This window comes from Condylostylus longicornis, unplaced genomic scaffold (assembly GCF_029603195.1).
Source record: "Condylostylus longicornis isolate FDR11 unplaced genomic scaffold, ASM2960319v2 ptg000010l, whole genome shotgun sequence".
NCBI lineage: Eukaryota > Metazoa > Arthropoda > Insecta > Diptera > Dolichopodidae > Condylostylus > Condylostylus longicornis.
The window spans coordinates 5266783-5281593 of record NW_026577979.1 but is presented as its reverse complement, the minus strand read 5'-3'; the positions used below and the strand labels follow the sequence as shown (position 1 = coordinate 5281593).

Here is a 14811-nt window from a genome sequence, read left to right as displayed (position 1 = left end):
AAGATTTTTTTCAAACTATCGTGACTGAAACCATCATTTTTAAAAACAAAGTGAAGAAATATTGATTAAATTTTTTGCAAATTTTATAAATTTCAGAAAAAACGAGATATGTATGTAGTATACCAGCTAATCAATCCCGGCGAGTAAAATAGAAATCCCTAATCAATTGTTTTTGGACAAAAAGTTTTTTATGTTTGAAAACGTAAAAATAATAATGAAAAAATGTCTAATATTATAACTGTTATTTAAGAATACAATTTAAATATATTATTATTTAAAAATTGAAACAGATTACTTGAGCAAAAATGAACTCAAGAAACTATTCAAATGAATTTTCTCTCGTCTGTGAGAAGCACTGGAATAAACTAATAAATAGATAACTGTAAGGCGTTAATATCGTATACAAATGATTTTTTGATTTACAAAATTTGCTGAAATTACATTTTTGCTTCGTTTCCAATGATAAAATATTCCATTACAATTTTTAATATTACTTACATTTATAAAAAAAAATATTTTCTATGATTTTCCAGAATAATAATATACTTGAAATAATATTTTCTACAACTTTTATTAAATTAAAATTATTGCAAATTTAGATAAACCAAATGTTTTTTTAGTTTTCATCTTTCAGAAAAAAAATCAACTGTAATAAAGTGCGTATGTTGCAGCGCAAAATTTAATATAATTATGTTGTATATTAGGGAAACTTAAGTGTCTTTTTCTCAAATTAAATGAAGTTTTTTTAATTTTAAGATATTCAACAAATTAGAAATTCATTGAAATTCTGTTTTGTTAAACATAAAAAAAATGACCGCGTTTATCATTTTTAAAGTATTTATTGTTTACTTCTGGCGAATTCCTCCTCCTTTTCCAAAAATTTTGTTTTGTGAAACTTTGTTTTTAAATAGTAAAAACTTTTTGCATGGTAAATTTTTTTAGAAATTCTTAATATTACTTTCGAAATGACTATAATTACTTACATACTCACTTATTTTGTTTACCTTGATATTATATAAAACTTATGATAATCGGACCTTGATAATTAATCAAAAACTTTTGACTACAGTTAAAACATACATTCACACATATTTTGTGACAAAATGAAATTGAAAAGTTAGATAATTCAAAATTTAAAATTATTAAATATAAAAATTTTTAAAAATACAAATTCGAATTGGGATGAAGGAAAAAAAAAACAAAATAATTAATTAGTGAAATAGAAAAGTGTTTTTAACTTTACAATTTCATTTGTAATATATAAAAAATAATATTAAGCAGTCATTTTAAATTGTAATATTTCTAATTAAAAAACCAATACAATTTAAGATAGATCGTAAAAAAAATTGAAAAACAAAAAAATTAAAAAAGATTAAAAATAGGTTTAAGTATAATATTTGTGTCAAAAAATATACTTATGCGTTTTTTTAATAGCATTTTTATTATTTTTATTCAAACTCCTGATGCAAAATCTAAAAAATAATTTCTTTTCCATAAAATTTTCGTTTTCTTTTCCATAAAGTTCGCTTGTTTCAAGTTTTTGGGATTGAAATTGCAGAATTTTTTTACTTCACCTTTAAATGTTTAGACCTATGTATGTAGTATAAAAATAACAAAATGTTTAAAATAATAAATCATTTGTGAGTCCATTCAAGCATTGGACTCCCAAAAAATGCGGTCACAAATAGCTTCACATTTTCATAACACGTAATCCACGTAATCAAAATTCTTACTGAATTTTTCAATTAAAATTTTTACATAATAAATAAAAAAATAGTTCCATTTAGTTTTCTTGAATTTTTTTAAATTGATCTTATATATAGTACTACATAAAATTATACATAAAGGCATAATCAGTGCAGAAATTATTTCCTGTTTCATTTTCTGTAATAAAATAAAACTAATCAATATATTATAATGTTTATGATTTATTGATAGACGGCATATTAATACAAGAAATTTATTTTTAATACTATGTTTTGCAACTTTAAGTAAGTTATTTAAATTATCGTTAAATAGATACAAACAAATATTTATAACGAATATAAAGTTATGAGATTCCTTTTTACTTCTTAGTAATTGATGATCTAAATGTAAAAGAATTTTTGGCTAGCAAAATCTTAAGTTCGTGAATTTTCTTTTTTCAAAAAATTTTTAATCGCAGTCTTATTGATTCCATTATAAAGATCAAACACATGCATAAATCCTAAATAACTAGCAAGTGTAAGTCCACCAAAAAATAAAAGGACCAACAATACAGCTGCCAAACAACCAAATAATAAAACTGAGACAATAGTGATTAAAGTACCTTAAATGGAAATTATTAACGATTTTTCAAAAGATTTTTTTGTAAATTATATCAATCACAACTTACCCTCGATTAATATAAATCCTGTAAACGTTAATATCACGACAAGCAAGGCAAACCCAAATATAATTAAAAATGGAAGAACAAATGTAGCAATTAAAACAGAGACTACTAATGCCAAATACGGGTGCTTTGCTGACATTTGGGCAACTGATTCTAATACTTCGTAAGCTCCGATACGCTGCAAAAATATTTCACCATTTGTTTTTATATTTTCCCCTAAAAATATATATACATGTAATATAACAAATATTAAAAGAAAAACTATTTTTTTAAATTTATTTGTCTATCAACAAAAGCAAAGAAAACAGTAGAATTCGTACAACCGTATAAATTTTAAAGTCTACGAATCATGGAACTGGTGTCATGTAATGCATATGCCAACACCAACCTTAGAAGTTGTTTATTATTTAGATTAACTCCTACTTTATAACGGTAATTTAAGCCTGAATTATATGGATCCTTGTTTTTTGTTTTTACAGTATATAGGTACATAATATTTAAAATAAAATTTACATTTTTACTTACATAGAGTTCTTAAGTACAATAAAAATAAGTGCACAAAATGTTCTTTTGATCTATTTTGATTATCAAAATCATCAGGTTCTTTAGTAGTCATTTTTTCTCTCAATTAGTACTAGAAAACTTCTCCTTAAACAAAATAAGAATTAATCGAAAAGTCAAGAATTTATTCTGCCGTTTATTTTTTTCTCAATGATTGACAATCATTGTTATTAAATTTATAAAATGTATTTAATTTGTGTGAGGTACATATATACATACGTTGATTGACATTGAATTTATTTTGCTTTAACTAGTAATAAGTAAAAGTTGCCATATATTTTTATTAAATGTTGAGTATAGTTATATTATGAAAAATACGGAAATTGAGTACACTTTTATTTTTTTATTTTTAATAAGAAGTTTAATGTTGTCTTTCGAGGGACTGCAATTGATAACTATTTTTAAACCAAATTCCTTGAATGAAAATGTTTTATATTTACAGATTTTTTTAAGTATCAGACATGTAAAACTCTAAAAGTCCATTTATAAAAAACAAAAAATTTTTCATCAATTTTATTTGAGTACCTAGAAGAAGCAATACAAAATATTTAAAATTTTCCTTCTATTTTCAAAATATGCATAAATAAATGTTCTCTACTTAGTACTTCATAGTTTTCTATAACTAACAGTGTACATTAAATTAATTTTTTTGAACACTATAAAGTGTACACCTCACTGAAACGCATTTACACAAAATTCGTCAAAAATTAATTTCAGAATGGAATATTGTTCTAGCTTAAAAAGCCTGTCTGTTCAGTCTTTTCATAAACTTGACATTAATAGAAAGTTATTATCAAACCAAAAATTCAAAGACAATTAATTTTTTACTTATCAATTTGCTCTTTTATTTGTTAATTTTATTGCCGAAAATTTTTATAAGTTATAAAAAAAAATTATAATATTTAAAAGATAAGTACTCTTAAAAACTAATTTTATAAAAGCACATTTATCTAATTTTTACTAAAACACAATTTCGTTCTGATAAAAACTATATTAAATTCTAAAATATTTTAGTATTAAAAACGTAAAAAAGATATCAAATTTAAAACTTTTTTCACATTCTGTGCTCAAAACCTTAAAATATTAATATAATGTAATAACACATTTCTGAACAGTGGCAACACTACACAGAAAACAAATGTCACAAATTCAGTATTTGACATTTGCCACTCAAAACACATTGCGTTATTTATTATACACTATTTTCTTATTTACAGGAAATTGTCTATCACAATCGTACAATCAGTTCAATTAGATTCAATTAAAATTAATAATCTTCATAAAAGTTAAGTGACTTGTACAAACGACTGCTAAAATGTCTTTACAGGAGGTACATATGTTAAAAAATTTAAAATTGAAAAAAAAATATTTAAAATTCTATTCAAAGCAACAATACCATGAAGATCGGATTTTAATAAAATACATATACTTATTTTTCTTATCAACAGCAATTCGAAAAGGCAGCTGAAGATGCAAAAAACTTAAAAACCAAACCATCGGATGATCATCTTTTAGAATTGTATAGCTTATATAAACAAAGCATTACCGGAGATTGCAATACAGGTTAGAATACTTATATATATGCATACATATGTCGAAAAAATAGTATACTCTAATATAAATATATATATTGAAAATATGTAAATAAAAGTATTTTCGTAGAAAAGCCGGGCTTTTTTGATTTTGCTGGTAAAGCAAAGTGGGAAGCATGGAATGCACGCAAAGGAATGTCACAGGATGACGCTAAAAAAGCTTACGTAGAAAAAGTGCAGAGTCTGATTGCTGAATATGGCTTAAATTAAATTAAGAATATAACTGATAAAATAACTGATCGCACATGCTCTTATCAAATTTGATATTTTTATTACATACATTTATACTTTCTATTCATAGTCATATTGCATTAGAGATAAGACTACTAAATTGATTTAAAAATTGTAGTAATCCTGATAACCTACAATGTTAAATTTCGAAAGCAAGCGTGTTTATACATTTTCTTATAATTATATAATATTTAAAAACCAAAATTAGAAGAAAAATTTTATATTTAACTATAAATTGAATTGTGGATAACAAATTGATATTGACCAAAGGAATTTTAGATTTTAATACATAATTATATATAAAATTTTTAAATAATATAATGCATTTGTCGATAACAGCCAATTAGGAATATTAATTTTGCTTGGCTTAAGCATATTTACATACTTAAATTTTGAAATAAATATTTGCTGTATATTAAAAAATTAAATAAAGTTGAATACTTATAATTTGCACAAAAACAGTTTTTAGATTCAACTAACAAAACCAGTACCCATACATTTCATTTATAAAAAATGTTATTTATTATTTTGCTGCCTAAAATAAAGTTCATGTTGAAGTTCGCGCAAATTAATCTCTAAGGTTTCCACCTCATTAAATCTCATGGCTGATCTAGCTTGTTTAATGTAACCTTTTATTATATTTATTTGTTCTATTAGAGGGTCTACATTATCACTAAATGAATTTGATTGATGTGTAGTCCAATTATCTAGAGTTGTTACACCGGACTAAAAAATAAGAAGGTTTTATTATATAACAGAAATAAAAATAATTTCTTTTAAATACCGCAGAAGCAAATGATTCTTTGGCCGGACTATTTGTTACAATTGAATTATCTACTAATCCATATCTTTCAAATGCTTCTTGAGCCAATCTTCGTTCTCTTTCTATGTTTTGTTCTGTTTCTCTTCGTCGTTTTTCTTGTAATTTTTTAATTTCTTCTTCAACAGGCAGTTTAGAAATTGACAACATATTTTCTTTTATAAATTGAATACTAGCTATACGAATTGCTTTTTTTAATGCTTCTTCTCGACAACCTTCTTGCGTAGGTATTGCGAGAATTCTTTTGCTTTTAACATCAATTAATTCAGCTAAATGCCCTATTTTTCCTCTTAAAGTACTAACATCATTCACAGTATAAATAGATTCTCCTTCTTGCAAACTACTTATCATTTTTTCATACATTTCAATATCTGGAAAACTTTCCTTTTTAAGATTTTGTATGTCGTCATAAAGACTTGTTATTGGTGGTCTGTACGTTCTGCTATCTTGCATTTCCTTCCTAGCGTCCAATAAATGCAAACAATGGTCACATACTCGTATAGTATTTAAATTTGTATCAGATTTTGAGTCCAATTTTTTTTCTACCTCATTTACAGACATAACACCATTTACTAGTTCAGCTAAAAGTTGTAATTTGTGAAAAACAAAATAAACAATTTTTAAATTTTAAGTACCTACCTGCTTCCCTCAAAGGAAGAAATTGTGAACAATCATTGCACATTATAGATCCGCATAATCGACAATGATGTTGTCTACGTGCAATGTGAAAACTTTTTGCACAACTTGGGCATAACTTAACTGATGCCCCTTCTATCCATGGAACGGTCTGCGATTAAAAAATTTCTTATAAAATATACTAGATGTAAACTTACTTAATTTACTTTTTGGTCGTGAAGTTTTTGCTGTATTGGATCACTTGGTCTGTCTTTTAATAGTTTATTTAATCTTATTATTAATTTATTAGTCTCGTTTGCATATCGATCTAAACGTGGAGTTCTAAAAATTAAAGTCAACATGTTATTTACTAACACTTGTGAGTTATATAGTTATATTAACTGCATTTTACCTTATAGAACTAAAATAAGAAAAATGATTACAATCTGCACCCACGGTTTGAACCATACCATTAAAAACATTTGCCTGTATATTTACATTTACCTTCAAATTATTGTCAATTGATTTTGCAAGATCAAGTGTCTCATCAAAATTTAGGATTTTTCGAGTTTTACTAAAAATGTCTTTTAAAAACTTTAAGGTATCTTGTTCTTCCGCATGATTATTTTCAACATGATCTGTTAGTCTTTCTGGGGTTTTTAAATCTGCTCTACATATTGGACATAAAAAACCTTCGAGAATTTGTCCATCATCAATTTCCCAATTTCGTTCCATGCTTGTGTTACATTTAAAAATTTTCCTTCAAGATCTAAAACTACTAGCCAGAAATCAAGAAAACACCCCTTTTAAATATTTTCAAAGTTACGAATCAATTTAAACTTTCTTTTACCAGAATCAAATACTTGTCAATCATTCTTTTATTATAAATTTTGCATATGTTTAGTTGTATGTATTATTTTTAAATTATTTATATATGTTTATATATATTTCGTAATGCATTTGTTATGTCAAATCAAAGTAAGAGTGTTGTCAGGTTTGTGTCTCAAAAATCTACTAAAAAATGAGTTCCAATTTCCCTTTAATTTTTATTTTTCTTTTTTCTCACAATTTTTTCAAAGTATGATCACAGCGTCGACCAATGGTACAATGGTTATGACACCGGTCCTTTCATATATATTATACATTACACATAAAATCAAAAATCTATATTAATTAATTAGTAATTACCATATTTCCATAATATCCAATGTTAAATACCAACAAAATAAAACAATTAATATCAATAACCTTAAATAATTTACATAATGAAGAAGCTATGGCAGGGTAGTTACCTACCAAGTTAAAATACAATGACGTAGAATTGCTGATATAAACGGAACGAGTAAAGGAAAAATTATCTTACCTTATTTTGTTGAATCGTAACTTTTTCTATGTTGCTAATTGAAATACCTAAAAGTTTTTGGTCATTATTCAGTAAAAGAATACGTAAGGTGAAATATAGTTACCGTTATTAAATAGAATGTTCATTTTTTGGTATGACTACAACTATAAACATGTCATAATAAATCAAAAGAAATAAAAATAACTTTTTGAAGTTGAATGTAGCAAACGATTGTATACTCTTAGCTTTGTACTATTTAATTATGATTAGAAAGTGAGAAGTGCTGCACAACTACCCCACAAATTTAAATTTATATATGCCCAATATGTATGTATATCATGGATGTACGTACATATAATGTATAATTTGATGTCAGAAACATATGATTTCATTTATGAGGATTGGATAACATGTGTCACAACAATTTAAATGCATACCGTAATTTCTGCGAGTAAAATAGCAAAGAATGCTTTCGGGTCGTTTAGGAATCAGTAATTTACAGCGTTTTACTTATAATTTGTGCAAAAATGCCAAATATTCAAGTATTCCAGATGAGCAAAAAACTTCAATTATTAAAGATGAAAATCAATTTAAAGAAAAAATTATACATACAAAAATAAGAGCAAAATTACCAGCTAGACCGCCCTTAGCAAAAAATTTTTTTTTAGGCAATGTTGACAAAGAATTATTAGCATTTCCTGAAGTGATATCAAGAGATGAAATGTCCAAGCTTCAAGAAGAAACTAAAATGATTGAACAATTTTTTGAAAATTTTAACCAAACTGATAGTAACAAATTGAAAAATAACTTGATAGATGAATTAAGAAAAGGTGGTCTCTTCGGACTAAATATTTCTCAAATATATGATGGCAAAGAATATATTTGGTCGGAGGGTTTAATTGCTTCACAGTTTGAAATTAAACAACCAGATACTGCATTATTATTACTAGGTCATAGAATTGTATGTGATGTTATTAATGTGTATGGTACCGAAGAACAAAAACAAAAATATCTACCGAGCTTAGCAAATGGTGAACTTAAGTTATATATTTGTACGTAATATTGTTTATATGTAATATATCTTTTAAAGTATAGGATCATTAGTGGCTGTTGATGCGGTGATAGAACTAAGAAACAATAATAATCCTTATTTTAACACAACAGCTGATTTTGATGCTGAACAGGATGTTTGGGTTTTGAATGGCGAAAAAATTCTGCTACCAGTTCAACCAAAAGTAGATATTTTGCTAGTTCTGGCTGAAACCCCTAAATTACACCATTCAGGAGATTCTTTAAAAGATGTTACTTTATTCGTAGTAGATATAACAAAAAAAGGCGTAAAAATAAACACACCAAAAAATTTTTTGAATTATACAACTGTTGAGTTTGAAAATGTCCATCTTTATAATGGTAAATATTTAAATATATTTTCTATAGTAGATATTTATTTCATATTTCTTATGTAAGATGAAATAATTGGAAAAGTAAATGAAGGCTCCGAAGTGGCTCAATTATTATTACAAAATCATAGAATTAGGTCATCTTATGTAGGCTTTGGTTTAATAAGAAAGGTTATTAATGATGCTACAAAGTACGTTACTGAAAATAAATTATGTGCAATTGAGCTAAGGTATATTTCGTGCAAGAATAAATAACTCTCAAAGATTGTAATTAATGCTCTATTCGTGAATTTCAATTCAGTTAAATATAATTTTAGAAATATGGAATCTATAACAACATGTTTATCTAAAATGGTTTGTAACGCTTATGCTATTGAAAGTATGATATACTTTACCACAGGTTTAATGGATGAATTTGAAAAACCGGACACCGAAATTGAAACTGCCATGGTGAAAGTATGTATATTTAAAATTTTTATTGGTTGTACAAAAATTAATTTTATTTTCAGCTTTTTACACAAAATTCTTTATGGAATGCTTCAGTCGCAGTCATGGATTTTTTAGGGGCAGCATACTTACAGCCTGAACGCGAAGGAGAGAGTATTATTAAGAATATAATGCAAATTTATTTACAAGGTGAATCTGTAGATTCTCTCAAACTTTTTGTAGCTTTATCAGGGTTAAGACATGCAGGGGTAAAATTTTTTATCAGACATATTCGAACTTACAACAAGATTTAAAAATTAAATTAATATTTCAGATGTCTCTTCATGAAAATATTAACAAGCAAAGGAATCCATTATATCATCCAAAACATATGATAAACAAGTTTTTCCAATCGACAAGCATAGATTTCCCAAAAACCAACATATTTCTAAATGAGCATTTGCATCCATCACTTGAACCAGCAGCACAAAATTTAGAACACTCAATTTATAGATTATTTGCTTGTACAGAAATACTTCTTACACGATACGGAAGTGAAGTTGTGCAAAAACATTCTGAAATTAAACGATTGGCTGAAATGGCGACTTTGGTTTATGCAACATTTGCATGTTTAGCCCGTTCGTCCAGATCGTACTGTATTGGCTTAAAGTTATCTGACTTTGAAATATTATTAGCGTCCGCAGTAGCTCAAAATGCCAGAGATCGTATAAAAGAGTTAGCAAAAGAAATAGAGCAAGGACCATATATAACAAATGACGTTAACTATCAAAGACTTTCAAAAAAGTTACTGGAAAGCAAAGGATATTTTTCTGAAAACCCATTGACATACAATTTTTAAATAGTATAGAATATACATTCATATGTATGTATGTATGTATGTAGGTACCAATTAACAAATTAAAAAATGTATTTTGAATTTTTACTTCATACGCTAAAATATTAAATTTTTATTTTAAAAAAAATGATTTTTTTATCCACGATCCCAGATAACACAATTGCTAGAGCTTCAAAGTCTAGTTTAGAAATTGAATTTATGTTACTTTAAAGGAGGATTTTCTGATTTTCCTTTAGGTTTAAGTACCACAGCAAAATTGAGAGCAAAGGAAAATAAATTAAGAATAACTTTATTATTTTGTTTTACGATTAAACAAACTTTAATTGGCCAAAATTAAAACTGTTCTTTTTAAACTTAAAATCCCAATTAAATGCACAAGCATCGAGTAAGACGTGTTACATACGGCATGCAATGCGGTGGTTAAGATGGATTCTGCATGGTATGGTAATCGATTGTAAAAAGAAAATCACGGTAATATCTTGCGCATGGCTTGCCTCCTTTTTCAATCTTACGTCATGCGAATGGTAAGTAATGTAAACAAAAGCAAAATTAGCCGGTGCGTAACTAAATCGGAATTAACAGTTTTAATAATACATATATGTATGTAGTTTGTAAAAGTTACTTAAGTTTTCTTTCCAAATATTTGCATTCATATATTTTTTTTTTTAACAGTATGTACAGTTAAAGATTAGAATTACAGTTAACGATCAAATTTCTTGCGGACTTCATACTTTCCGAATATAAATTGTAATAGTAACATAACGTAAAAAATTACCATTCAGATGACGTATTACAGAAAATAGAAAAATTAAAATGTTGAGTAAACTACTATTGGTTTTTCTTTATAATATCCGCCGAACTTCAAATTCAAAAAGCTTGTGGTATTGGAACAAAAAAAGTATTTTCGCTTTTGACGTTTTATAACATTAAACCATCGTTTACTCATCAAGCAAAGTCTCAGGATTTTGCTTGATTGATGGATGAAAATTTGAAGTGCAAACCTTAAATTAAACCAAGCAAAATCGTATGACAAAAATTGAGTCTTGTCCAATTCTTATCACACTTTTTGACAGGAATAAAAAATTAAATAGCAAAGTTTGTTAATTGTTATTTTTCCTTTGATTTTAAACTATTTATTTTTCACTTATTTTTATTTTTAAATAAATCTCTCTCACATTGGATATAATTTTGAGATTCAGTATATTCCTAGTAGCATCGAAGTATTCTATGGATACTACTAGGGATATACTAGATTAAAAAAAGTTAAATTTGACATCAGATTTGATCTGTAAACAGAATTTTCATAGTTGTAAAATTTTACCATCAAACTTTGCTTGATGTGTGAACGGTATCTAAATTTATTAGGCCACACGTTACAATTTTAATATAACGTAACGGCAATGTAATTATCTGGCATTATAATTGTAGCATACGTTGTGCGGTGTTCATTTGTCCTGCCCTTCAAATGCGAATGGGAATCTGCAAGTCAATCAAATCTGCACATATACCTTTATTCTAAACACTATTCTTCATGCTTTGGGCACAGAATTCAATAGCCTGCCACAATATTGACGCTGTCAGGATGAAGTTTGACAATTTTTTTTTTATATTCTTCATACTACTACTACTACAGATCATATTAAATTTACTAGCTAGATATATATTTCATACATCTAGTACTCTATTCTACAGATATTCTAAATCTAAAAGTCAAAAAAGCCCAACCGAGAGTTTTGATCGCACTGTTTATACTTTATACAAACACAAAGAAGTGCGTATTATAAAAATAAAAATTTTGCCCGAATTGATATATTAAAATAAAATGGCTTGGCGTTCAGTTGGTGTAAATAATGCCGACTTAATTCGTCAATTAAGAGGTACGACATTTATAATGATTATTATATTTGCTAAGCCAATAATATTTTCTATTTAATTTTTCTTAGAATATGGAGTAATCAAAACTGAGGCTGTGGCAAATGCGATGTTAGCAACAGATAGAAAATGGTATACATATTATTGTATCAAAACAATTCCAAAATTAGTTTAATCTTAAAAATGAACGTTACTATTTTAGAGTCAATTGGTATTCTTTCGCAAAAGTGTGAAAAATTAAAAATGAAATTTTACAAATGTTCAATACGAAACAATTATACATACCCACGTACGTTATTTATATCTAGAACTAGAAATAAATCGAATTACTGTTGGGGCTTCTTGTATATTAAATTATGTGTTATTAACAAAGTGCCAGATTAAGTAATTTCTTGCACACATTTTTAACGCAAACAATTATTCTAGAATTTCTAGATATTTTCTTCTTCCAAACAATTTTTGCGTTTATTGGACATCTTTCATTGGTTATGCATTGATGTGTTAAACTAAATCAATAACTCGCAAGTGTCGTTAAATTTTCCTTAGTTAATTAACTTAAAATAATTTTTATTTAGATTTGTTTTTAAAGGTCTATGATTTTGAATATCATATACGTAATTCATATATAAATAGGAAAATAAGTTTTCCCACATCTACTTACCTACATTATTTCATTTTTTGGTTTATATAATATTTATATCATCAAAAAAACTTTACTTTCAAAGTTAATATAAATAGGTACTCAATTTATTTTGTTATTTTTTCAAGGTATTCTCCAAGAAATCCATATGTTGATGCACCACAAGGAATTGGATGTGGCGTTACTATTAGCGCTCCTCATATGCATGCATATGCTTTAGAACTTTTAAAAGACCGTTTGAAACCAGGCTCCCGTGTATTAGGTGAAAAATGATATTAAATGATTTTTAGGAATTGCAAAAAAATAAAAAGCTACAATTTCCTTATTAGATGTTGGTTCGGGATCTGGATATCTAACAGCATGCTTTCTTAGATACTTGAATGCTATTGGAGATACAGAGGGAAAAGTTATAGGCATCGAACATCAACCAAACCTAGTCAATTTAAGCAAAGAAAATATAAATAATGATGATCCAAATCTTTTAGCATCAGGTAGATTAATCATTGTGGAAGGCGATGGTAGAAAAGGTTGTCCAGAATATGCTCCTTATGGTAATTTATATCTATAAGTTATACAGTTACAGTATTAGAATTTAAAAAAAAAGAGTGTACAATTTTAAATAACATAATATAAAAATGCCTATAATAACAAAAAGTATTAAACTGAAATATACCTCTGGTTATGTTGTTTTAAAATTATTTAATCGCATAAAATACAATCAATCCAATAAAAGCAAAATTTTCAATTTTATAAAAACTACATACATATATATTTTTTTTTTTTGTAGACGCAATTCATGTTGGTGCTGCTGCACCATCAACTCCAAATCATTTAATAGATCAGTTGAAAAACGGTGGTCGTTTAATAGTACCTGTAGGTCCAGAAGGTGGATCACAAAATTTAGAACAGTATGATAAAGATAATGCAGGAAATGTGGTTAATACAACATTGATGGGAGTTATGTATGTTCCTTTAACTGATTTACGTAGATCTTGACTTTGGTTAGCAGCGAAAATTATTTTGGTACTGTTTTTATTAACAATAACTGGTTATAAAGTATATAAAAATTTTATGTCTTATTAAATATAATTTTATTTTCATATTTTTAATTTTAGAAATATAAATTATTGCAAATGTATTATTTTAATTATTTATTCAATAAAAATAAAATGCGCAAATAATTTATTGTATTTAATTTTTGAAATAAAAAACAAGAAATTTTGTGTTTTTGTTATGTAAAGTTTACATAAACTTTATTTCTCAAGATTGATAACGACATTAAAGAAATGTTTTTAGTTGTAATATTATTAACAATACCATATTTGTAGTGTTTTTGGTTTAACAATTTTTGATAAGAATAGGAGATAAATGGGTAATAAGAAAAATGTTTTTTTTTTTATATTAATAATTGCTTTTTTGATGCCTTGTTTTTAGTTTTGCCACAATGTCTGAAAATTCATTTACATACATAGTTTATGAAAGCTGAAAATTTTTTTTATTTATAAATTTGGAAGATCAATATATTTGAACTACTGTTTGAATTGATTTTCTTTTTCAATTAATCACTTAATCCATATTGGATATTATACAATTTTGAAACTCTATTGTTAAATGAATTCGTACACAGTTTTATGAAAAAAAAATTCAACAGCTTCTTATCATTTTTAGACATTGTTAAATATATTAAATGCAAAAATAAAATAATTGAAGCTTTATACTTTTCCTTAAAAATACATACAATCATCTTAAATATTTATTTATTTTAGTCTTTTTAAATTAAATCTCAAAGAAAAGAAACTTTTTACATAAATTAACATAGGTATTAAGTTTTTTAGCCGCTCCAATTATATGGGAATAAAATCGAAACATATAGATTTTAATTTAATAGAAAAAAAAAGGATTGGTGCTTATGAAAATATGATAAATATTACATTGTCAATCAAGATTTAATTTCCACTTAATTTTTTTTTATTAGTCAAATTTGATACTTTAAATCTAATAATTGAAATTTTACCAATCTTTATTTTTCATTTTCTATTTTATACTTTACTTTTTCATTATATTTCAATGCAAAGTCTCTCTTCC

The 14811-nt window shown here is 26.1% G+C and overlaps 5 protein-coding genes across 5 annotated transcripts; 3 read left to right on the top strand and 2 right to left on the bottom strand.

Moving 5' to 3' along the window:
* Window positions 1-1931: 1931 nt before the first annotated feature.
* On the bottom strand, window positions 1932-3139 carry LOC129619110 (uncharacterized). The gene is made up of 3 exons (XM_055534195.1): window positions 2897-3139; window positions 2375-2587; window positions 1932-2308 (listed from the first exon to the last, which is right to left on the bottom strand). The coding sequence occupies exons 1-3, from the start codon at window positions 2985-2987 to the stop codon at window positions 2121-2123; spliced, it is 492 nt and encodes a 163-aa protein (XP_055390170.1). The 5' UTR covers window positions 2988-3139; the 3' UTR covers window positions 1932-2120.
* A 976-nt stretch (window positions 3140-4115) lies between these two features.
* LOC129618752 (acyl-CoA-binding protein) lies at window positions 4116-4984 on the top strand. The gene is made up of 3 exons (XM_055533714.1): window positions 4116-4262; window positions 4381-4495; window positions 4595-4984. The coding sequence occupies exons 1-3, from the start codon at window positions 4248-4250 to the stop codon at window positions 4732-4734; spliced, it is 270 nt and encodes an 89-aa protein (XP_055389689.1). The 5' UTR covers window positions 4116-4247; the 3' UTR covers window positions 4735-4984.
* LOC129618751 (rabenosyn-5) lies at window positions 4915-7064 on the bottom strand. The gene is made up of 5 exons (XM_055533713.1): window positions 6603-7064; window positions 6418-6532; window positions 6215-6362; window positions 5540-6156; window positions 4915-5481 (listed from the first exon to the last, which is right to left on the bottom strand). The coding sequence occupies exons 1-5, from the start codon at window positions 6923-6925 to the stop codon at window positions 5272-5274; spliced, it is 1413 nt and encodes a 470-aa protein (XP_055389688.1). The 5' UTR covers window positions 6926-7064; the 3' UTR covers window positions 4915-5271.
* Window positions 7065-7938: 874 nt separating this feature from the next.
* Window positions 7939-10335, top strand: LOC129619007 (complex I assembly factor ACAD9, mitochondrial). The gene is made up of 6 exons (XM_055534053.1): window positions 7939-8563; window positions 8628-8942; window positions 9000-9162; window positions 9250-9388; window positions 9442-9627; window positions 9693-10335. Exons 1-6 carry the CDS (start codon window positions 7999-8001, stop codon window positions 10215-10217), a joined length of 1893 nt encoding a protein of 630 aa, XP_055390028.1. The 5' UTR covers window positions 7939-7998; the 3' UTR covers window positions 10218-10335.
* A 1533-nt stretch (window positions 10336-11868) lies between these two features.
* LOC129618707 (protein-L-isoaspartate(D-aspartate) O-methyltransferase) lies at window positions 11869-13901 on the top strand. The gene is made up of 5 exons (XM_055533642.1): window positions 11869-12091; window positions 12158-12218; window positions 12855-12988; window positions 13056-13277; window positions 13514-13901. Exons 1-5 carry the CDS (start codon window positions 12037-12039, stop codon window positions 13720-13722), a joined length of 681 nt encoding a protein of 226 aa, XP_055389617.1. The 5' UTR covers window positions 11869-12036; the 3' UTR covers window positions 13723-13901.
* The last annotated feature ends 910 nt before the right edge of the window (window positions 13902-14811 follow it).

Bases quoted from the DNA above. Each gene is read 5' to 3' on its own strand.
- LOC129618752 (XM_055533714.1), top strand. The intron at 4,496-4,594 runs GTTAGAATACTT...GTATTTTCGTAG, and splicing joins TACCGGAGATTGCAATACAG to AAAAGCCGGGCTTTTTTGAT.
- LOC129618751 (XM_055533713.1), bottom strand. From the start codon at position 6,925: ATGGAACGAAATTGGGAAATTGATGATGGACAAATTCTCGAAGGTTTT. The intron at 6,363-6,417 runs GTAAATTAAGTA...TTTTAATCGCAG, and splicing joins AAAAACTTCACGACCAAAAA to ACCGTTCCATGGATAGAAGG. The intron at 5,482-5,539 runs GTATTTAAAAGA...CTTATTTTTTAG, and splicing joins AAGAATCATTTGCTTCTGCG to TCCGGTGTAACAACTCTAGA.
- LOC129619110 (XM_055534195.1), bottom strand. From the start codon at position 2,987: ATGACTACTAAAGAACCTGATGATTTTGATAATCAAAATAGATCAAAA. The intron at 2,588-2,896 runs GTAAGTAAAAAT...ATATATTTTTAG, and splicing joins ATTGTACTTAAGAACTCTAT to GGGAAAATATAAAAACAAAT. The intron at 2,309-2,374 runs GTAAGTTGTGAT...TTTCCATTTAAG, and splicing joins AGGATTTATATTAATCGAGG to GTACTTTAATCACTATTGTC.
- LOC129618707 (XM_055533642.1), top strand. From the start codon at position 12,037: ATGGCTTGGCGTTCAGTTGGTGTAAATAATGCCGACTTAATTCGTCAA. The intron at 12,219-12,854 runs GTATACATATTA...TATTTTTTCAAG, and splicing joins TTAGCAACAGATAGAAAATG to GTATTCTCCAAGAAATCCAT. The intron at 12,989-13,055 runs GTGAAAAATGAT...TTTCCTTATTAG, and splicing joins ACCAGGCTCCCGTGTATTAG to ATGTTGGTTCGGGATCTGGA.
- LOC129619007 (XM_055534053.1), top strand. From the start codon at position 7,999: ATGCTTTCGGGTCGTTTAGGAATCAGTAATTTACAGCGTTTTACTTAT. The intron at 8,943-8,999 runs GTAAATATTTAA...TTCTTATGTAAG, and splicing joins AAATGTCCATCTTTATAATG to ATGAAATAATTGGAAAAGTA. The intron at 9,163-9,249 runs GTATATTTCGTG...ATATAATTTTAG, and splicing joins TTATGTGCAATTGAGCTAAG to AAATATGGAATCTATAACAA.